This window comes from Staurois parvus, unplaced genomic scaffold (genome assembly GCF_062004578.1).
Source record: "Staurois parvus isolate SC_StPar_1 unplaced genomic scaffold, SC_StPar_1.0 ptg000050l, whole genome shotgun sequence".
Lineage (NCBI taxonomy): Eukaryota > Metazoa > Chordata > Amphibia > Anura > Ranidae > Staurois > Staurois parvus.
The window spans coordinates 3182285-3205964 of NW_028317846.1; the positions used below are offsets into that span (position 1 = coordinate 3182285).

Below are 23680 nucleotides of genomic sequence, written 5' to 3' on the forward strand. Positions count from 1 at the left end.
ACTTAAAAAGCCCTCCCTGGACCCCACCAACCTGAACAACTTAAGACCCATCTCCCTGCTGCCATTTACCTCTAAACTCCTAGAACACTTAGTCTACAATCGCCTGAGCTCCCACCTCACCGACAACAACCTTCTTGACCCTTTACAGTCTGTCTTTCGCTATCTACACTCCACTGAAACTGACCTACTAAAACTCACTAACTAACTGCTAAAACCAATGGCACTACTCCGTACTCTTACTGCTTGACCTCTCTGCGGCTTTTGATACGGTTGACCATCCCCTCCTCCTCAAAAAACTCCACTCTCTTGGCCTCCGATACTCTTCTCTCTCCTGGTTCTCCTCCTACCTATCGCAGCGCTCCTTCAGTGTTACCTATAACGCTGCCTCCTCCTCTTCACTCCCTCTTTCTGTAGGGGTCTCTCAAGGTTCTGTCCTTGGACCCCTTCTCTTCTCCATCTACACCTCCTCCCTTGGTCACTTGATAAACTCCCACAGCTTTAAGTACCATCTCTATGCTGATGACACACAAATCTATCTTTCTACCCCTCACCTCACCCCTTCAGTCACCTCTTGCATTACTAACCTACTAAGTGACATATCGGCATGGATGTCGCTCAACTTCCTCAAACTCAATCTTTCCAAAACTGAGCTCTTAGTATTCTCCCCAGCCCGTGCCCCCTCCCCTGACTTCTCCATCAAAATCAATAACACAACCATCAGTCCCTCCCCTCATGCCAGGGTACTAGGTGTACTCCTAGACTCCCATCTGTCCTTTCACCCCCAAATCCAATCACTGTCCAAATCGTGTAGACTTCACCTCCGTAACGTCTCCAAGATAAGGTCGTTCCAAACCTCGGAAACCACTAAGCAACTTGTTCACTCCCTTGTTTTATCTCACCTTGACTATTGTAACTCCCTCCTCATTGGCCTACCTCATCGCAGGCTATCCCCTCTTCAGTCTATCATGAATGCTGCTGCCAGACTCATCCACCTTACTAACCGTTCTGTATATGCCATCCCTCTCTGCCAATCCCTCCACTGGCTTCCCGTTGCCCAACGGATAAAATTCTAAACACTAACAATAGTGTATAAAGCCATTTATAACTCTGCCCCAAATTACAGCAACGATCTTGTCTCTAAATATCACCCAAACCGTACTCTCCGCTCCTCGCAAGATCTCCTACTCTCTAGCTCCCTTTTCTCCTCCTCCCATCCTCATCTCCAGGACTTCTCCAGAGCTTCCCCCATCCTCTAGAACTCTCTACCCCAATTTATCAGACTATTGCCAACTCTGCTCACTTTTAGACGATCTCTGAAAACGTATCTCTTCAGGGAAGCCTATCCTGCCCTCAGCTAATACTGAAATCTTCTACTCTTCCAACCAGTCCATCCCCCACAGTTACTACCTTTTGTACCACTAGCCCCTCCCTCCTAGATTGTAAGCTCCAAGGAGCAGGGCCCTCCTATACCTCTTGTATTCAACTGTATTGTTACTGTATTGTCTCTCGTTATATTGTAAAGCGCTGAGCAAACTGTTGGCGCTATATAAATCTTGTATAATAATAATTAGCTGTAGCATATGATGATCACAGCATGTCAACAGTAACTAAGCTGTCATGAATGGAAATCCAAACAAAGTACTTAAATCCCCTTTCTCTCCCATTCTAATGCTCGTTTTGAACTTCAAGTATTTACCATGTCTAGATATCGAAATGCATGGAGTTGCTGCCATGTGATTGGCTGATTAGAAATTTATGTTATCAAATTATTTTGGTGGTTATACCAAAGAAATGGCCTAAATTTATGATGAAAATTTGCTAAATTGTGTGTTTTTTTAAGTGTTTTTTTGTTTATATAGCAAAAAAAAAAAAAAAAAAACAGTGGTGATTTACCACTTGCCCCCCATAGGATTTACCCCCCTTAATGACCAGGCCTCTTTTTGCTACTCTGCGCTGCACTAATTCAACTGCGCAGTCATGCAGTACTGTACCCAAACAAAATTTACGTCCTTTTTTCACAGAAATAGAGCTTTCTTTCGGTGGTATTTGATCACCTGTGGGCTTTTTATTTTTCATGCTATAAACCAAAAAAGACCGAACATTTTGGAGAAAAACTATACTTTTTACTTTTGACTATAAAAAATATATAGTAAACTCAAAGTTGGTTATATATTTAGGCCAAAATGTATTCTACTACATGTTTTTGGTAAAAAAAAAATCCCAATAAGTGTATGTAGATTGCTTTGTGTGAAAGTTATAGCATCTACAAACTATGGTATAGATCCTGCAATTTACGCCCTTTTTTTGCTATACAGTGCTGCACTAGTTTAACTGACAATTGCACAACATGCAACGGTACGTAAATGAAATTTATGTCCTTTTTTTTCACACAAATAGAGCTTTCTTTGGTGGTGTTTGAGCACCGGTGCGCTTTTTATTTTTGGTGCTATAAACAATAGGTTTTTATAAAAGAATTTAAAAAAAAAAACTATATTTTCTCATTTCTATCATAAAAAAAATCCAAAAAACTAAAATTTCGTCATAAATTTAGGCCAAAATGTATTATGCTACATGTTTTTGGTTACAAAAATCCCAATAATAAAAATATTGAAACAAAAAAATCCCAATAAATGTATATTGATTGCTTTGTGTGAAAGTTATAGTATCTACAAACTATGGTATAGAATAGATAATGGAATTTACACAGCTTTTACTTTGACTGCCCATCACATTTCTTGAGGTGCTAAAATACCAAGACAGTACAGACACCCCCAAATGACCCCTTTTCGGAAAGTAGATACCCTAAGCTATCTGCTGAGAGGCATATTGAGTCTATGGAGGCATGGTGAGTATTTTGCTGATCTAATTTTTTTCTCACAAAGTTTTTTGAAATATAAAAAAAAGAAAAGAAAAAATATTTTTGTGTTTTTTTTTTTTTTTTTTTTTTCCCCTCATTTTCCAAAAACTTTTGGCAACAAACGAGATCTGCAAAACACTCACCATGCTTCTTATCAAATTCCTTGGGGTGTCTACTTTCCAAAAAGGGGTCATTTGGGGATGTTTGGTTATATCCTGGCATTTCAGGGCCTCCGAAACTGTGACAGGTAGTCAGGAAGTGTAGAAAGTGAGGAAATAAAGCTCTTTTACAAACCTGAAGGTGCTTATTGGATTTTGGGGTCTTGTACTTGGCTAGACTGCCAAAGTCTCACGTGGTGTCCCCATACTCGGGAGAAGTATCAGAATGTATTTTCGGGAGTAATTCCACATATACCCATAGCATTTGTGAGCAATAAATAATTTAAGTGACAATTTTGTGTAAAAAAAAAATAAATTGCCTCTCTGCAAATAGTTTGCGGTGTCTCTTTTTCAAAAATGGGTTATTTTGGGTGGTGGGGGCATTTTATGCCCAGCATTAGAAGTTTATGCTACAAATCATTCACTCTTCTAACCACCTGAAGATCAAGCCTTTTCTGACACTTTTTGTTCACATGAAAAAATTCAGTATTTTTTGCTAGGAAATTAATTTAAACCCCCAAACATATATTTTTTAAAGCAAACACCCTAGTGAATAAAATGGTGGGTGCTGCGATTTTTTTTATGTCACATAGTACTTGCGCAGTGATTTTTCAAACGCAATGTTTTTTTTAAAAAAAATACACTTTTTTTACTTTTCACAAAAACACAATATATTGGCCAATTATTTGGTAAAATATAAAAGATGAATGTATGCCGAGTAAATAGATGCCAAACGCGTCATGCTTTAAAACTGCGCATGCCCCGTGCAATGGCGACAAACTGCATACGTTTTTAATATCCATAGGCAATGTTTTAAAAGCCTTTACAAGCTACCATTTTAGATTTACAGAAGAGGTCTAGTGTTAGAATTACTGCCTTTCATCTTACGTTCACAGCGATACCTCACATGCATGGTGCAACCGCTGTTTACATATGGCACAGGGTCAACGCACGTGGGGGGGGCGAGGTTGCTTTTTTTTGTTTTGCTTTTTTAATTTTTTTTAATAATTTTTACACTGTCCCTTTTTTTTTTATCTCTTTTAATGCTATCACAGGGAGTTCAAATATCCCTTATAACTTCAATGGGCATTGTCATACATACATTTTTGAGAACTCTGGGGTCTATCAGACTCTAGATATCTCCTCTGCCCTTACATTATCTAATCAAACCAAGATCAGTGTGATCAGATGCTTTCCCAATTTACAAATGGCGCTGTTTATATCCTGCAAAACTGAAGTGGTGAAATGCTCATAGCTTCCGATTTCTTAGACTATAGAGATGATTGGCAGCATTCTGGTCTCCAATCAGCTCTATGATCAGCTGGCAGAAACACCGACTGCATTCTCAGGTTCCGATGGCACGGAACTGCCCGAGATAGCCATGGAAGGCATCGGGGGAGGGGGGCATCATTTCCCGCTGCTTGTAAAAGCTATCCTGCAGCTAAGTACGTGTGCTGCAGAATTTGTGGTCTGCCAATCTGGATTTGCAAGCACATCCAGAAGGATACTAGGGTCTCTATGGGCCCGTGTGCGAATTCTTGGTGGTTGTGGGACTTGTGCTTGCCACTGCACCAGTTTGTACTGCACTTACAGTTGTGGCCAAAATTATTCAACCCCCACTGAAATTGAGTGTTTTGGCCAGTTTGACATTGCTTTTGATCATTCAGTCATCTTGCTTACATTTACATTAAAGAGGCACTTGTAGGTCAGACAAATATAACATAACAGTTATAATGAAATAACCACAAATGTCTTTTCTGTGCTCACAGCATTATCAGTTTTATTCAACCCCCAAGTGACATTCAATCTTAGTACTTAGTACAGCATCCTTTTACAGTTATAACAGCTTTTAAACGTGAAGCATAGCTTGACACAAGTGTCTTGCAGCGATCTACGGGTATCTTCGCCCATTCTTCATGGGCAAAGGCCTCCAGTTCAGTCACATTCTTAGGCTTGCGCACTGCAACTGCTTTCTTTAAGTCCCACCAGAGGTTCTCAATCGGATTTAAGTCTGGTGACTGCGATGGCCACTCCAAAATGTTCCAGCCTTTCCTCTGCAACCATGCTCTAGTGGACTTGGAGGTATGCTTGGGATCATTGTCCTGTTGAAAGGTCCAACGTCTCCCAAGCCTCAGGTGTGTGACGGACTGCATCACGTTTCCATCCAATATCTCCTGGTACTGAAGAGAATTCATGGTACCTTGCACACGCTGAAGCTTCCCTGTACCTGCAGAAGCAAAACAGCCCCAAAGCATGATTGACCCTCCACCATGCTTCACAGTAGGCAAGGTGTTCTTTTCATCATAGGCCTTGTTCTTCCTCCTCCAAACATAGCGTTGATCCATGGGCCCAAACAGTTCTAATTTTGTTTCATCAGTCCACAGAACACTATCCCACAACTTTTGTGGTTTGTCCACATGGCTTTTGGCATACTGCAGTCGACTCTTCTTATTCTTTGGAGACAGCAAGGGGGTACGCCTGGGAGTTCTGGCACGGAGGCCTTCATTACGCAGTGTGCGTCTTATTGTCTGGGCTGAAACTTCTGTACCCACATCTGACAAATCTTTTCTCAGTTCCTCAGCAGTCACACGGGGACTTCTCTCCACTCTACGCTTCAGGTAGCGCACAGCAGTCGAAGTCAGCATCTTCTTTCTGCCACGACCAGGTAGCGTTTCAACAGTGCCCTTTGCCTTGAATTTGCGAATGATGCTTCCTAAGGTGTCTCTTGGTATGTTTAACATCTTTGCAATCTTCTTATAGCCATTGCCCTTCCTGTGAAGAGAAATCACCTCTTCTCTTGTCTTCCTGGACCATTCTCTTGCCTTCACCATGTTTGTAACCACACCAGTAAATGTCTAGAAGGAGCTGAGTATCACAGTCATTTTAAAGCTGCCTAATTGGTGCTTATTATGCTTGATTGCTGCTCGGTGACATCCACAGGTGTTTTCAATACCTGATGGAAAGCACCTGTATGAACCTCTGTTCTTCAGAGTGGTAGTCTTTAAGGGGTTGAATAATTGTGGCAATGAAGAAACCACATAAGAACCATTTACTACTGTATTACATAAACAATTGATGTCATTTTAGTTGCATTTGGGTAGTTACAACGTCCTTGTAGGATTTGATTCTGAATACAATTCCAAATGTACACTATAGTCCCTAAACCCCTTTACAGCATTGGGGGTTGAATAATTTTGGCCACAACTGTATGGGACTCGCCACGTCACCAAGTCATACTGCAGTTCTAGTATGTGAAAGACCAAGATGTTCTAGGCCGCTGGTGCTCGCCAGTTCACCAAAAGGTAGAGCGGCGCTTGTACTGTCACTCTGCTGCATATGAGAGACATAAAAAGTTGCCGGTAAGTGCTAACAAAGGTAAGGCCTGATTCTGGGAACACTGCAGTTTTGTGTGCAATGTATCAAGTGACAGTGACCTACTGACACTGCACTTGCTGGGGGAGAAGGGGGGGGGTTAAGCGTAGGGGCTAAATGCAGGTGCTGTGGCTAATCCTGCTAACGCGTTTTTGGGGACACTATGCTAATGTGAACGCTGGTATAGTGCTGATCTAATCAAAGATATTGAATCGTTCAGACACTATACTAGCAATGATTTATTGTGTATGAGTGTTCCTGGCAATCAAGGGGTTAAATGTGATTACCGGTGTGCTGACAGGCAATCTGACGCTATCTGGGTGGGGCGTGAAAACCACAGGACTGCGAATCACGTATATATGTGATTTTGCGCACCCATGCCACTCTGTAGCAGTATTTTTGCTTCAGGAAGCAGTTACAGAAGCGGTTTGTGTTACTGTAACTGGCAATTGCGCGGTCATGCAATGCTGCACCAAAATGAAATTTACTTTCTTTTTTTTCCCACAAATTGAGCTTTCTTTTGGTGGTATTTGATCACCTGTGTGTTTTTATTTTTTGTGCTATAAAAAGACCGACAATTTTGAGAAAAAAACATTTTGGACTTTTTTCTATAATACATGTCCAGTTAAAAAATTTTCAAATCAAATTCCATCATAAATTTAGGCCAAAATGTATTCTGCGACATGTCTTTGCTAAAAAAAAAAAAATCTCAATACTTGTAATTAATTTGTTTATGTGAAAGTTATAGCATCTACAAATGGTGGTATATATAATGGAATTTTTTTTTTTCTAATACTAATAATGGCGGCAATCAGCGACTTATGGCGGGACTGCATCAGACATTCTGACACTGGGGGGGAACTGACTTGGGGTCACTGACTTCCCCAGTGACACCAATACAGTTATCAGTGCATAAAAAAGCATTGATACTGTTCTAATGGCACTGGGGAGGAAGGGGTCAACAGAAGGCAATCAAAGGGTTAACTGAAGAGTGTTTCACTAGGGGGCAAGGGGGTGTGTGTTTCACTGTAAGCACACTGATCCGAAAGGCTGAACTCTTCAATCCGGACCAGTGTGCTCAAACTGACAGGGAGGAGAGCTGCATTGAAAATAATGCAGCCATCATCTCTGTTAGTGTTTGGTAATCGCTGGCTCCAATGGGTAATCACCTGCCGGGACCCGTTGATTGATGGCTGCGATCGGCATCACGGGTAGGGCAGTCGCGCGCGGCCCCTACCCGGAAATGCAGGATCATGTTTATATATGTGATCCTGCGCACAGGGGCCATCTTGTTGCAGTATATTTACTTTGGGCAGTGTAGAGGTTAAGTACCACCAAAAGAAAGCTCTGTTTGTGAACGAAGAAAATTTAATTTGGATACAGTGTTGCATCACCAAGCAGTTGCCAGTTGGCATAGATCTGTATTGAGAATGGCCTGGGACCTTTTTAAACTTGCAGGGAAGGCATTGCATTAAAAGAGAAGTACAGACAAAGCTCGTCTGGCTGTACTCCTGTGGATCATAGTAGTGCAGAACAAAATGCACTAAAGCCCGCTGTTAGCTGACATCACAGAGCCAGTACAGGCTGAGGAAAGATTGGTCAGTATCCACTCAGGAGAGTAATGGGGGGGTTGGAATTTACGCAGAGAACAGTGACAGACTGTCATCGCTCTCTGCTCAGAATGGATAGAAGTACTGAGCAATCAGCAGTTTCTGATTGCTCGGTTCTCACCCTTAGAGCCAGTGGGGGACAGATGCAGCATCGTATGCTGCAGCCACCTAGGTAAGAATGATGAAAAAAAAAATACATCTTTTACAGTACAAAAAAAAGTCTCTACTTTAACTATTCACATTTTCTCCTTATGTAGAGGTTCATGCCCCAGCTTATTCAACTCTAACTAAAACTGTATATAAAGGTTATACCCTCCCCTGCTGTGTTTAAGTGGATCTTTCCATACTTTTTGGCTGCCATCAGTAAGTTGGTTGCTTACCCTATCTCTATCTCTAAATCTTAGTCTCTGCCGTCCCTGGGCCTTTTTCTCCAGAGGACATGCAGGCAGCGTCACTCCCAAGCTGAATGAACGGTTACGATCTTTGGGTAATTGTTTGTGCCACACTGAAACTGGAGTATCAGTATTTTGTTTCTTCTCGCTCATTCTCAGCTTTATCTCTTTCACCGACACTTTTCTATGGTGTTTATCACCCATTCTTTGATGATTTTATTTATAAGTATTGGATACTCTTGTAAAACCAGTTTCCCCCCTCCAAATTGTTGTACTTTATTCTATTCATTTATGGATGAACATTTTGTTGGCAACTGATATACTGTACACTCCCTGTAGTTTATCTGTTTCTTGCCTGAACAAATTGACTGTCCTAGTTCCTTATTTCAAATTCACCAATAAAAGATTTGAACTCCTGTCCTGATCAATGCTTGCATTATCCAATTTGGTAATGCACCTGGCACTTCCTATGGCTCTCTTGGCCCAAATTGCACATCAACCAGATGGCCCAATTGTTGAACTTCAAGTGTGACTAAGCACTTGATAATTTCCTCTTCTCACACGTTAGTCTAATGTTAGTACAGATGTGAAGAACTCGGCAGTGTTGGTTAGCAGAGCAGGCATGTTAAGGGCCAGTTCACACCACATGCAGTGCAGTGTTTTTTTTCTGCATCAAAAATGCATGGAAAGTTACATGGGTTCCAATGGCATAGTTTACATTAGTCATTGCTGTCAGTTCCAGTGCATTTCTGTTAAAAAAAAATAAATAAAATGTGCTGCTTTTTTCCTGCACAGAAATGTAATTGAACACTTAAAAAATGCACCAGACACAAGTACAGTGACAAGACAAGGAAGAAAAATGTACAGGATTTCCCAATAGTCTGGACACACAGGCAAAATGCATATTTACAATAAATTTCTCAACACAATTTTATTTCATTGGAATATTAATCAATAACATCTTCAATGTGATTTCCACCATTTGTGATGCAAAGTTCCATGTGCTTTGCAGGATTCAAATGAACTCGATGCAGCTTTCTTTCAGAGGTGTTCCAATGCCCCCTGGCTTGTAAGAAAGATAAGACTGGTTCGTCCTGCTATCGGAGTATTGCTGTATTGACTTAAAGACCACCTGCCTGCAATGTAGCCCATAGAGGCATAGTGATGTACCTGTACACCGCTATCCTCTTCCGGGTAAAGGACATGTCCGCAGTGTACCACTATGATTAGACCCAGCGGGATTTTGTCAGCAGATCCCAGCCAGTTATTCATGGCCAGTACCTGTTAATTGGTTGTGTCCAATCACAGCCCAGAGCCCTGTGTTGACAATCAACACAGGCTCTGTACAGAAGGAACAATCTTTTTTTTTAGTAAAAAGCAGTACACATTAACACTTGTTAGGCACACACTTAACCTTTTGATTTTCCTGAGTTGTTAACCCCTTCCCAGCCAATGTCAGTAGTACAGTGACAGTGTATAGTATTATCACTGATCACTATATTAGTGCCACTGGGGACGACCGTGTCAGTTCCCATCCAGTGTCAGATTGCCCGCCAATATCACAGGAAAAAAAAATTCCAGTTTATATACCGTCCTTTGTAGACTCTATAATTTTTATTCAAAACAATTAATATACACTTAGGGATTTTTTGTGTTTACCAGACATGTAGCAGAATACAGTTAGGTCCATATATATTTGGACACAGGCACAATTTTAGTTTTTTTCAGTAATTAATCAAAACATATTCCAACTCTAGTTACAGTCAGGTCCATAAATATTGGGACATCAACACAATTCTAACATTTTTGGCTCTATACACCACCACAATGGATTTGAAATGAAACAAACAAGATGTGCTTTAACTGCAGACTGGCAGCTTTAATTTGAGGGTATTTACATCCAAATCAGGTGAACGGTGTAGGAATTACAACAGTTTGCATATGTGCCTCCCACTTGTTAAGGGACCAAAAGTAATGGGACAGAATAATAATCATAAATCAAACTTTCACTTTTTAATACTTGGTTGCAAATCCTTTGCAGTCAATTACAGCCTGAATTCTGGAACGCATAGACATCACCAGACGCTGGGTTTCATCCCTGGTGATGCTCTGCCAGGCCTCTACTGCAACTGTCTTCAGTTCCTGCTTGTTCTTGGGGCATTTTCCCTTCAGTTTTGTCTTCAGCAAGTGAAATGCATGCTCAATCGGATTCAGGTCAGGTGATTGACTTGGCCATTGCATAACATTCCACTTCTTTCCCTTAAAAAACTCTTTGGTTGCTTTTGCAGTATGCTTTGGGTCATTGTCCATCTGCACTGTGAAGCGGCGTCCAATGAGTTGTGAAGCATTTGGCTGAATATGAGCAGATAATATTGCCCGAAACACTTCAGAATTCATCCTGCTGCTTTTGTCAGCAGTCACATCATCAATAAATTCAAGAGAAGCAGTTCCATTGGCAGCCATACATGCCCACGCCATGATACTACCACCACCATGCTTCACTGATGAGGTGGTATGCTTAGGATCATGAGCAGTTCCTTTCCTTCTCCATACTCTTCTCTTCCCATCACTCTGGTACAAGTTGATCTTGGTCTCATCTGTCCATAGGATGTTGTTCCAGAACTGTGAAGGATGGGAGGGGGGACCCCACACCGTTTTTTTTAAATTATGGTACCGGTTTTTAAATGTAATTACCGTTTTGTTTTGTTTTTTTCCTCACTACGGCTGTCACTTTCCCCCCAGCTAAAAGATCGATAGTTTGCTTTTAGTTTCTTATCAGAAACAAAGCTTCCCTTAACTCTGGGGAAATTGACTCCTAATTCTGTGAGCTATAGTGAAGAAAAAAAAAAGCCGGCAATTTATTTTAAAAATCAGCACCGAAATACACTTCGTATTGCGAAAATAAATAATTTGTAAACTGATGCATTATTTTCAATGGATTTTCATTCGTAAACCAAAAATTACATTAACCGAGGCGTTTGTAAACCAAGGTACACCTGTATAACTATAGCTTGAATATGTTTTGGTAAATACCTGAAAAAAACTAAAATTGTGCCTGTGTCCAAATATATATGGACCTAACTGTACATATATTTTGGCCTAAATTTATGAAGAAATTTAATTTTTTTATGTTTTATAGCAGAAAGTTAAAAAAAATTATTATTTTTTCCTCAAAATTCTAGGTGTTTTTCATTTGTAGCGCAAAACATAAAACGCCCAGTGGTGATCAAATACTACCATAAGAAAGCTCTATTTGTGTGAAAAAAGATAAAAATGTCATTTATGTTCAGAGTTGCACGCTCAGTTGTCCGTTAAACTAGCGCTGCGCCGTATAGCAAGAAATGGCCTGGTCATGAAGGGGGGGTAAATCTGGAGGGCAAGTGGTTAAGACATAGACTTTCCTTCCAAAGCTAGTTTCAGCAACTCATTTCAACTAATATATTGTCTTGCTGTCCTTTAGTGCAGCGCCAATACACCTAAGGCAATTTCCCTTAATTGTCTAGATGTAGTCCGATTATTCCATGTCTACTTTTTATCCACAGCTGTTTTCAGAAATTGACTTTGTTTTCATCCTTAATGAGCCCGGGGGGGGGGGCACCCCGACTTTTAGGTTCTACCATCTCTAGCTGGGTCTGTCAGACCATTGTACAAGCTTGTGGCCTAAAGGATAAGGCTCCCACTTTCTTTTGAGAGTGAATTCCACTAGGGTTAAGAGACCTTTTTGGGCATTTAGACATCTGACCTTCGTTTTCCAGGTCTGTATTTTTGCTACCTGGTTCTCTTTTTACACATGCACAAAGTTAAACCGAGTGGTTGTTTAATCATTTGTTGGTGTCAAAAACACAGTAGGCAACAGCTTGTAGGCTGGTCTTTGAGTTGCTTTCTGGATGTCAAAGCTGTCTATAAAACCTGTGTCCTCCAATACATTACAAGAAAGGGTTTTATGGTGAGCTCATAATTGAAATGGTTTTTTTTATTCACTTAAAATATTTCTTTCTATTGAGGGACACTGATCTCACCCCTCTTGTGCTTTTGGCCATTGCTCTTATTGCTGCTTGTTACAAACTGCTGGAGGAGTTATGCTCTTCAGAGGGCTGTCCTATAGTTTTTGTGTTCTAATGTTCAGTCATGTTGTAAGAGCAGTATAAATTCAGTTGTCCAAAATTTCCATATCCCTTAAAGAATTCTGAGTGAGGTATTTTGAGGCTTTTTTTTTTTTTTACTTTTTCTTTATTCAGTTTATTTAGTATGTACTACTTTTCCTTTTATTCCGTTTCATCTCAGTGATTTGGGAAAGGTTGGTAACTGTCCATTGCCTATCATAGAGAGTCAGTCTCTCTCTCTCTCTCTCTCTCTCTCTCTCTCTCTCTCTCTCTCTCTCTCTCTCTCTCTCTCTCTATCTATCTATCTATCTATCTATCTATCTATCTATATATATATATATATATATATCTCGGGTAAAATAAACATTGAATAGGTCACCATTTTTCTAGGCAAATATATTTCTAAAGGTGCTACTGACGTGAAATTTTCACGTATCGGCCACAACTCATACAATCCATACATACAGATAAACAAACCAAAGCTAATACTTTCAGAAATTAGGTTATGTGTAATAAAATGGAATGACATAGGGAAAAAGAATTGAACACACCAACTAATATTTATTTAATATATATTTTCAATTCCTAAATAGTTGTGTAAAATCTATATAAAACAGAATGCAATTATTTGCAAATCCCATAAACCCATATATTATTAGAAAAAGATACTTTTGAAATTGATGGCAGAAACACATTTCAGAAAATTTGGGACACAGCAATAAAAAACTGGCAGAGTAAACTGGAAGAATATTGTGCAACTAATTAGTATAATTGGCAACAGGTCAGTAACATGTTTTGGTATAAAAAGATCATCTTTGTGAGTCAGAGAAGAGCTGCATCTTAAAATTGTTAAACAATTTCGGAAAAATGTTACACAACGTAAAATTGAAAATTGTTAAATATACCAACATCTACAGTACATATCAAAAGATTCCAAGAATCTGGAGAAATCTTTGTGCAAGGGACAAGACTGAAAGGCAATACTGGATGCCCGTGATCTTTAAGCCCTCAGATAGCACTGCATTAAAAACAGGCATGATTCTGTGATTTAACATCACTGCATGGGCTCAGGAGTACCATCAAAAATCACAGTTTGTGAACAGTTTGTGAACACCATCCAGAAATGAAAAGTAAAGCTCTGTCATGCAAAAATGAAACAATATATGACTATTCTCTAAAAGCTGCCATCTTCTGCATCTCTGATGGTATGAGGGTGCATTAGTGTGTATGGAATGGCAGCTTGCACCATCCATGCTGATAGGTATATCCAGGTTTTAGAGCAGCATATGCTCCCATCCAGATGATGTTTTTTTTCTGGGAAAGCCTTGGATATTTCAGCCTGACATTGCTAAACTGCATACTGCATCTATGACAACAGCATGCCTTTGTAGTAGAAGAGTCTGTGTGTTTAACTGATCTGCCGTCTGTACAGACCTTTCACCTATTGAAAATATTTGGGGCATCATGAAACGAAAAATATGACAGAAGACCCAGGACTTTTGAGCGGTTAGAATCTTGTGTCAGGTAAGAATAGGACAACATTTCCTCTTCCAAAACTCCAGCAACTGGTGTCTTCAGTTCCCTGTCGTTTACCATTTTCGAGACTTGTTGCCCTCAATTTTAAAATTGCCTTGTTTTTTTTTCTTAAAATGGTAAATTGTTTCAGTTTAAACATTTGGTATGTGTTGTACTTTCTCTGGTGAATAAAATATGGGTTTATGAATTTTCAGAATCAGATTCTGTGTTATGTAGATTTTACACATCATCCCAACTTTTTTGAATTGAGGTTGTAGTTTTAGATATACTGTATATCATTATAAACCTGCAATTGTTTTAATGCCTTGTAGAATATACTCATTTCAGGTTTTTTGTTTTTTTTTCTTGTTTTGTAGGCCAGCTGGTGGATGCAGAAACTGGACAGCAACTGCCTGTGACTTTCTTTTCTTCTATCTTAATGGGGCCACAGCAAAAATGATGATTGAAGTCCGTAATATGAGAAACTTTTAACACATTTATTCATGCATTATTGTTAAATTTTTCCTACTACAGTTACTTTCCTTGGAGTTATGATTTCTTTCAGGTGCAACTTAATCGGATAACTGTTTTCCTAATAGTACACCACAGGACACCTAATGTCAAACAGGGCTGTTCTTACAGCTCGTTTAACCCCTCCCACTCCCAGGAAACTTTAATTTTTTTTTTTTCCTCTAGATTTTTGGCACTGGACTCTGTTATGTGCAATGAAGTAAGTGACCTGCTTGATGTGCTTGAGGTCCAGAGTCAAGATACACCCGCCTGATGGAACTCTGTTCCAAAAAGCATCTTGCATAGTCCTACTGGGAGGGTGTCCGATGAGTAATTCTTGTCCCCAGCATCATATCAATTTTGGTGGACCTCAGGATGAACATGCTGCAGCAGATAAGAGTCTTTTTCCTGTCTAGGAACCTGGGTGTGTTGTGCCCCAATCCCCTAAGGATTAAAATGTGGAGCACTGGCTGCAATAAACCAGGGGGGGGGGGGGGGGGGGAGTCATCCAGTTCTTCCTTTTTTGGATTTGCAACCATTTTTTTTATGCTGAGCTCTTGGTTTGGGAACCCACACAGAGTCCATGTAGCATCCTTCTGTGTGGGCACACTATACATACACGCACCATATTAGTTCACATGCACAGACCCTTCCTTTTGCATCCTCTTCACTACAACAGCACAGCAATTCATCAGGGGGTTCACTGCTGACTGTAGTGATGAGTTACAGAAGGCTTAACCCAGTTGCTGTTCTTTTTGTGACTACCCCTAGTGGGATTTCCTCATGTGCTACTGTGATCATTAACGTGAGGGGGTGGGCTTACAGTCACCTAGTAGCTCAACAGGTGTGCAGGTTTTTTTTTCCCCCTAAGGGTCCTTATTCTTCAATCCCAGACTACTTTCCCTCTACAATTTCTGAATTTTTTGGATATTTCTAGCTTTATGGGAGGTCTCAGACCACACAATCTGCAAGCAGGCCCCCTCATCCCCCCCCCCCCCCTTCAGAGCTTGTCTCTGACCTTCCTCTGGCTGCAGGTGTGTCTGCATTTCCTCCTGATAAGGAGGGTGTTTTTTTGTTCGGTTCTGAGGAGTTGGCACGTGAGGAGGTTGTCTGCTGATATCTCGCAAGTTTATCAGTACCATTTCAGTACATATGGGTGCAGTGCGGATGTGTCTTGATTTAGTGCAACCTGTGTTGGCATTGCTAAATGTCACTTGCATAGGCTCCATTAAAATGCCTCGGCCTTCTAAAACCTACCCTGTGCATGCACTTTTATAATCTTAGTACTTAGTGACTGGCCTCATAATTTTAAAAAAGTCATCTCTCCTGCCACCTTTTTTGCCCAGCAATATCCTATTGTTGAGAAAAGTTCCTAAAGACTTGGGCTGTTCCAGTTTTAGACCCAGCAATTTCCTATCTTAACAAGACATTAATAGTTCCTGTAGGGAACAATACAGTATTTACGAACCCTGTATATGAGACTAGAAGCCCTATCAAAGGTCTTTTATTCCCTTTCAGGCCCTGCCATTCAACCAGTCATTGCTACATTGTCCATCTGCCAGACTCTGTCTGATCTGTGGTCCTGGCTCAGGATCCTGGTCCTATGCTCATGAATCCGTCTGTCATCCAGTAACTGGCGTTTCTACTCATTGATCTCAGGTATTGTGTGGACAGGCTAGTGGATACCATTTTCCAAGTACCCAGAATGGATTTATTTTCTGTGGACACATGGCGGATGCTTTGGCTTAAATGCTGGTCTGTGCTGGGCAAAGGAGTACCCTATTGTTCCAATGTCTAAAGGTCTTCTGAAATGAAAAAAATAGTTCCTTTTGTTTTTCTCATTTCTGGGTCTAAGTCTAAGCCTGAACCCAGTTCCACTGGTTACAGATCGAAACCTGAAACTCCGTTCCGTGAGGTATAGGTGGAACTCCTTCCCCGCAGTAAGAAAGATTCCCAGTTTGTCAAAATGGGGAGGGTGGGCATCTGTTGGCCTTCAGACATCTTGTCCCAGGATGTTTCAGAAGTTTTAGTCAAGAGCATTGTCTGGTGTCTGCAAGCTATATTTTCAGTATCTTCATGTCACACTTGCCAATATCCCTGCAGGATTAGGAGATCTTCATTCTGCTGTGTAGCAGCTCCCTTTCCAGGGAGTGACAACCAATGTCCTAGGAAGAGAAAAGGCCTCAGGGTTTCTATTCAAACCTGTTTCCCCTTTCCCAAAGCAAGAGGCATCCACCCCATACTGGATTTAAAAGTTCTCAACAGATTCCTTCGATTTCAAAAATTCTGATTTTAATCTATCCGATCGTGCTGTCATTACTTCTCTTCACTCTGGAGATATTCTGACCTGTGTGAACATGAAGGCCAACTTCCCAGGGCAATATCCCTATCTGTGCTTTGCTGTGGGAACACAATATTGCCAAATTGTTGCCATTCCCTTGTGCCTGCCCACTGTACCTTGAGTTTTCACTTGAGTTTTTCAGGTGTCAACCTCTGTTCTTTCTTCGTCCTCAAGGCCTACCCATCATGTGATATCTGGGTGACCTACTTCTGAGCAGAACAGTCAGCTCATGCTCAACGTTAGCCAATGTGCATTGAACTGTGCAGACTCCACAGGCACTTGATTGAATCCTAAATCTCCAGTAAACTCTGGAACCAACTTTTTGCTTGAAGTATGTAGGCCTGATACTGGATACAACCCTGGACGATCACCAGTCTTTGCAGTCCCACGTTTGGACACTAGTCTGAGAGAACTCCAAACCGCTGTCTTTGCATGAGGGTCTTGGATCTAATAGCGTCCTCCTTTTGATTTGAGGCAGTTCCATTTGCCAGAAAATAAATTGCATGTCAACATTCTGACAGTGTGGGACATGAGGATACAATCACTAGATAGTCCTATACACCTGAATTCCAGGACCAAGCCTTCCGGAGTCAGGGAAATACTTCCGCTCAGTGGTTTGGAAGGTGCTTACAAGATATGCCAGCCTTATCTGGCATTGGAGGGGTCCTAGGCACCCTCTCAGAACAAGGAACTTGGTTGTTGGAAAAAGTTTGGCTTCTAATCAGTATTCTTGAACTCGGGGGGTGTTGGATGTTGCTTCCAATGTTGGACCTTTCATCTGCAGGGTTATCCAACCAGTATTTAGTTGGAGAGTGCTGCATCTACACTTCGCATCAACCATCATTATGACACCAAAGGTCTTTCCCCTCTGTTCTTTACAAAACGCTGCAGCATTTCTCACTAAACAAAAAAAAAAACTTAAGGCATGCTGGGAGAGGAGGGGGTTATGCTGTGCTATCCTTACAGGTTTTTTTTTCCCGCAGTGTTCAATTTCCTAAAGACAGAAGCAAACACTTGTGTTACTGAATACCCTTTCTGTGTCTCGTAATGTACTGTGAGAACATGTTTTCTCTTGCATTTATTAACAGACACAGCTCTACTCAAAGCGGAGTTCCACTTACCCTGTCAAAAAATAAGTCAGCAGCTATAAAAACTGTAGCTGCTGACTTTAAAAAACAGCCACTTACCTGTCCCTGGGTCCCGCAGCCGTTTCACCAGGGTACTCACTGCGCATGCGCGAGTAGCGCTGCGCTTCATGAATGGTCCTGTAGTCTTCTGGAACATGTCACGTGTCCCAAAAGACTACAGGGAAGGAGGGAGGGGAGGACGCCTTCCGCTTCCAGTCGCCCAGGTGATCGGACCAGAAGTGGGAGCGGGTACCTGTCAAATTCGGGTATCCGCTACCCCACCCCCCAAAGGTGCCAATCCTTAATGGGGAGCGGGGGAGCAGTCCTTAAAGCGGAACTTCCCCTTTTAGGTGGAGCGCTGCTTTATTCTTGACTTAGTGTCCTACACTAAGCAGAAAAAAAATAAATAACCACTGCCTATTGGAAGTACTAGCTTGGTGTCAACACCCCTCTGCTATAGGCAACTTTGTTATATCTGCCTAGTGTTTCAGGCGTAAGGACCTAGTTCTCTGTTGGGACCTGTGGTTCCATAGCCTTTTTTCCTGAGAAGATCTTCAATCCGCAGCTGGGTTCGGAGACGGGCTTGATAATGTTAGTCCAGTAGTCACCCCAGCCTGGCCAGCGATCGCACGCAGATCTTTAGCTGTGCCTGATGTCAATTCTGATGATACTAGTTCATAACTTAGTTCAAACTGCCTGGATGTCTTTTTTCCTGTATTAAGCCATTAAACCTAACACCAGAAAATCTTTTTCCTAAACAAAATTGCTTTGGGTTGGGAAAGGCTAGAACTTCTGTCAGTTTTTTTTTTAATTGCTCTTTCGTTCCCTACTTGAGAGATTTCCCTCAGTTCCTGTCCGGATGACAGCACATCCCCAGAAAGCCCCCGGTCACATCAAAGCCGATTTTTAAATCGTGCAACTTGCAGTGAAGTTGCACGATTTCAAAATCGGGTGACCTACCGATTTCAGTTGCGATTTGCAAGATATCTGACACAGATATCTATGCAAATCGAAACAAAAGTAGGGCATGTACTACTTTAGAAATCTGTGCAGTTCTGACCAAGTCGGAACTGCACCAATATGACCACTCTAATAGCGGACAATAGGGTGCGACTTGGCATACGATTTGCAAGTTGCATGGAGTGCAAATCGCATGCCAAATCCCACCCGACGTGACTGGGGTGTTATGTGATTTGTCATGCAATTTGACTGTTTTAAATCGTGTGACAAGTCGCAGCCTATTGTCCACAATGGAACCGTTCAAATCAGTGCGACTCTGACGTTGCGGTGCCACACTGATTTGAAAAAGGTTCCTGCACTATTTTTTTGCGATTTCAGGTGCGACTTGCATAGACATCTGTGCATGAAGTTCCACAAATGTCAGCCAAGTCGCACTGACATGCAGTTTTGAAATAGTGCAACTTCAAGTGAAGTCACATGATTTCAAAGTCAGACTCCGCGTGAACCTAGCCTAAAGGTTACAACTAATTTTAGGGTTTTATTTCTATGATTGTCTTCCTCTCCTGGTGACAGTCATTCCTCATTATTCATGCCCTGATGTTACAGAGACAGGAAGGGAGAGGCGATCTCAACTGGGTCTTGGATGCCTGAAAAAAAGACACTCTTCCTTTCAATAGATTTTTATTGAAAAATGTTTGCATTTAGAAGATACAATTGCAACCGCAGTCATGTATACAGGTAGAAGTATAAAATCAATAACAAACAATTCAAGTGCGGTCTCACATAAAACAGGAAAACCATGTCGAGATAATTGTTATGAGAAAGACACACATTTTTAGTGTTCCCCTCTCTATTCAAATCTTTAAGCATGTTCTAGGAGTTTGGGTATGTGTTCATCCTTTCAGAAAAAATGTAAAGGTGAAAGAACACTATACACTCTCTTCCCACCCCCATGGTCCTTGCTGTATTTACATTCACAGATGCTTAGCTGTCAGTGGCCCAGCACCCGGTCCACCGGTCCAGGAATTTGGAAAACCCAGCTTTTCTCCCTCTTCTCTCTGCTGTGCTTCCAAGGCGGATCAGAGCACTTCTGGTTGGTCATCACTGTCAGTAAATTTCTGGTCTGTCCATGAAGCGCTGCACAGAGAACAGCAGTAATTTCAACTCCTCAGACTGCTGGACTCGCTTTGGGGGCTCTGACAGGTCAGCATCCCCAGGAGATGTGTACAGTTGGGACAGGAGGGGTAGGGTGGGGAGGATGAATTTCATGGGGTTTTTTTCTGTAAAGGTGAACTAGTAGCATTTTAAGATATTGGAGTAGTCCTAGCACTAAGAAATTATTTGTAAATTACATGTTTCATTCTCATGACCTATGGACCTTGTGTAATAAATTGTATTGAATTTCTTCTATAGGAAAATGCATCACTGTGGCCTTTGCCTGTTAGGATCTTATGCAAGAATGAAGCAGGACAGCTCATTGATGTATCTGATTTCTTGATTAATAAGGGCTTGGCCTTGAGAGATAGAAGGTATATATTTAACATTTCTCAATATGTAAATACTTTACTGTGATACTTTATCTATATAACCACTATTCTTGCAGTGCTAAGGTATAACTGAACTCCGCATAAAAATGTAATATAGCGCGCCCTACCAGTTCTTAATAGGGTGTCTGCATTAGTTTTATTTTCCTTCTCATCCACAGTCCATTTACCTTTTGGTTATACTGCCACCTACAGGAGGATTGGACACTGGCAAACAAAAACAAACTGTAGTCCAGTCCAGATTAACCCCATCTACTACCAGCATGCATTTTTTTGTTAACACCAATTTCTTTTCTGTTTGTTGAAGGATACATTCATTCTTCATGACGGATGGGCATGCTGTCACCTCCTACGGGAGCAGGACACTAGGTGCAGCTAAATTAAAGCACACCCAGAGGGCAGCTCTCTGGAAGTGGCCAAACCCCCCATCTGCAGCAAGTACAACATTTTTTTTTTCTAGCAGCCTTTTATGAGTAGGACATGCTGGGTTTTTTTTTTTTTTTTTTTGTTTAGGTTTTTTTTCTCTTATTAATGGCGGTTTTTGGTCTGGTCTCCCACAGTACACAGAACATGGAAGTGCCAAACTTTTAGTAAATATAAACTGCTAAATACCCTTTCTCATCCGCAGTTAGAGCAGTCTTGTTACTTCAGAAGAGCACTGGTTAAAGCTTGGAGGAGGAGTTTTTTTTCTGGTCTAGGAGGATGCAGAACCCCTGACCTCTGTCTGGACAGTAATGATTGGCCCTGTGCTGATCACATGCACTCTCCCAAGTAAAGAAAAAAAACTCTCTAGCAGTGCACACCAAACTGTGCATGTGCAGAAGGGCTACGGGTTCAGTCTATCAGCGTGGATATTTGAACAAGAGGAGGGGAAGAGAAGTCAGGATCAAACAGCCTTTTTGCAGAGGATTAACCCCTTCGGTTACACAGTGAGTATAACAAGCATGCCTTACTGCATATACAGACTGATTTTACTGTTGTGGGTCTAGTAATACTTTAAGGTTTAGTTTTCTGCTACGGCCCCTAATTTAAAGTTTGAGTCTTGGTTTCGGATAGCCCTAGGAAAGGATAAGCGGCTTTGTCTTCCACCATTTCCCGATGGATTTGTCAAACTGTTATCAAGGTTTATACCCTTTCAGGCCTTGATCTGCCATTTCCAGTCACTGCAAATTCTACCATGGCTCTTAGTGTCCTAACCTAGCCCTTTCACCATTCTGCTTTAGTTATTAAAGTTTACAAGGTGGCTACCTGGCCATCTGTTTATACTTTCACCAAGATCTTCATGCTTGACATTGCTGTCCTTGTGGATGCAAGATTTGGTTTAATAAAAATTTCAGGCAACGTTTTGAGTTCTTCCTGAGTGCGCTTCCCTAATCTGTTGTTGCTTTTTGTTTATGGGCCCACCCCTCTTCTTTCTGGCAGTGCTTTGGGAAGTCCTATCTATCATGAAAAATGGTTGTATTCTTCAAGGGATGGAAGAGAAAACGGGATTTTTGTACTACATGTAAATTTATTTTCTTTGAAGGACACGGCACTCTTCTAGTTGTCTTTTGGCTTTCTTGGTGTTTATGTCCTGTACTGCTGGTTACTAGCTGATCTTACTGCAATTCGGAGGTTTGGCCACCTCTAGAGGGCCGCCCCCTGGGTGTTCTCTTAGATCAGTTGCACCTAGCATCCTGCTCCTGTAGGTGGCGACATCAAACCCATACATTATTAAGAATGGCCGTGTCATTTGAGGAATTTTACAGCGATAAAATTGTTTTGCTTATGTGCATTGACGGACACAGTGTAGTGGTTTATGTAAGAATTTATTTTAAATATGTAGGGCGGTGTCCTCTCCCTTCAACAAAATATCGCAGTGCCTCCAGCCGTTGAAATACGGCAAATATTTAATGAACCAATAATTTGGACACCTTAATAATTTGATCACCACTTAATAATATACCTTGAGTTCTTTTAGCCAGTATGATTTTGTACCATATACACAAAAATTGCCTTTTTAATAAATAAATAAATTTATTTATGTACAAAATTTATATATTTATATTAATACAAACACAAAAGACTGGTGATAAATGTATACTGGTACATACAATCAAAATATAATACGCTAATTCTATATATCAAACAATAGATGATTAAAGATAATAGCAAAGAAATTTAAAAATCAAATCTAGTTATGAGTTGTAACCTTGTAGTGCTTTAGGAATTATTTCTACCATTCCGTGGCCATAGGAATGTCAGAAAATATTCTCTGGTAAATTGCACTATGACAAAACTACAAATCCGTTAATAATACAATCTCTATAATTTCAATATCAACTCAAATAATCTTTAGTAATAATTATGTATATATCTTAATATTTCTAAACACCCAATACAACGGCTATTAGTCTATGGAAAAAATAGGAAATATAAGATACAATATAAACTCTTAGCAGTCTCACCGCTCCCCAGAACCTTGATTATGAGGCTTCCCCAGTGGAATGCAGTGGGGACTTCAAATGGTCCTCAAGACAAGATGGCAGCTGGAACTCCTTCAGCAAAATGGCCGCAGGGAGCAAGTGAGAGATAGTGCAGTAGGTTGTAGTGTTTAGCAAAAAGTGTAGGAGTGTAGAGGTTCAGAGGCTGAGAAGTTTAGTAGCAGTTTCTCAGAAGTTTAAAAAGATTGAGAAGTAGTATTAAAAAATTTAGAAGTAGTTTTTCAGATGGGACAGATTTCAGCTCTTCAGATTCTCCTTCCTTTTTTCGGTTGGGTTTTTTTTTTAGCATGATCTTTTTCCAGCTTGATTTTTATGTGAGGTGCATGGCTTTTTTATACTATCTAATCCTTTGTTTTAAAGGACCCTCCCAACAGGCGTGTTGATTGGCCGGTCGGGAAGTGTGTATACATATATGTCTCACCTGTCCACTGGGGGGCAGTCAGGGATCACAAAACAATTTGAGTATTAATGATGACTTTGATTGGAACCAAGATAACTTTAGGTATTAGATATATATATGTCTTACCCAAATGTAGTCAATTTCACTACTAATTCTCTGATTAGAACCATAGAAAGATATATGTTCATTCAGTTCCTCAGTTCCCAGATATTTAAACAGTTTGAAACATTTGATTTCTGATGGAAATATACAACTGATACCAATTCACAATCATCTTACTCTCCATCATTTCATACTTAATTGAGTGG

The 23680-nt window shown here is 40.8% G+C and overlaps 1 protein-coding gene across 1 annotated transcript in view; it reads left to right on the forward strand.

Moving 5' to 3' along the window:
* The window catches only part of RNF17 (ring finger protein 17), a 458697-nt gene that overhangs the window by 237981 nt on the left and 197036 nt on the right, over nucleotides 1–23680 (forward strand). The window contains exons 24-25 of the mRNA XM_089666019.1: nucleotides 14385–14475; nucleotides 20359–20474. Of these exons, the coding sequence (XP_089522145.1) occupies nucleotides 14385–14475; nucleotides 20359–20474 (207 nt within the window). The remainder of the gene's footprint in view (nucleotides 1–14384; nucleotides 14476–20358; nucleotides 20475–23680) is intronic.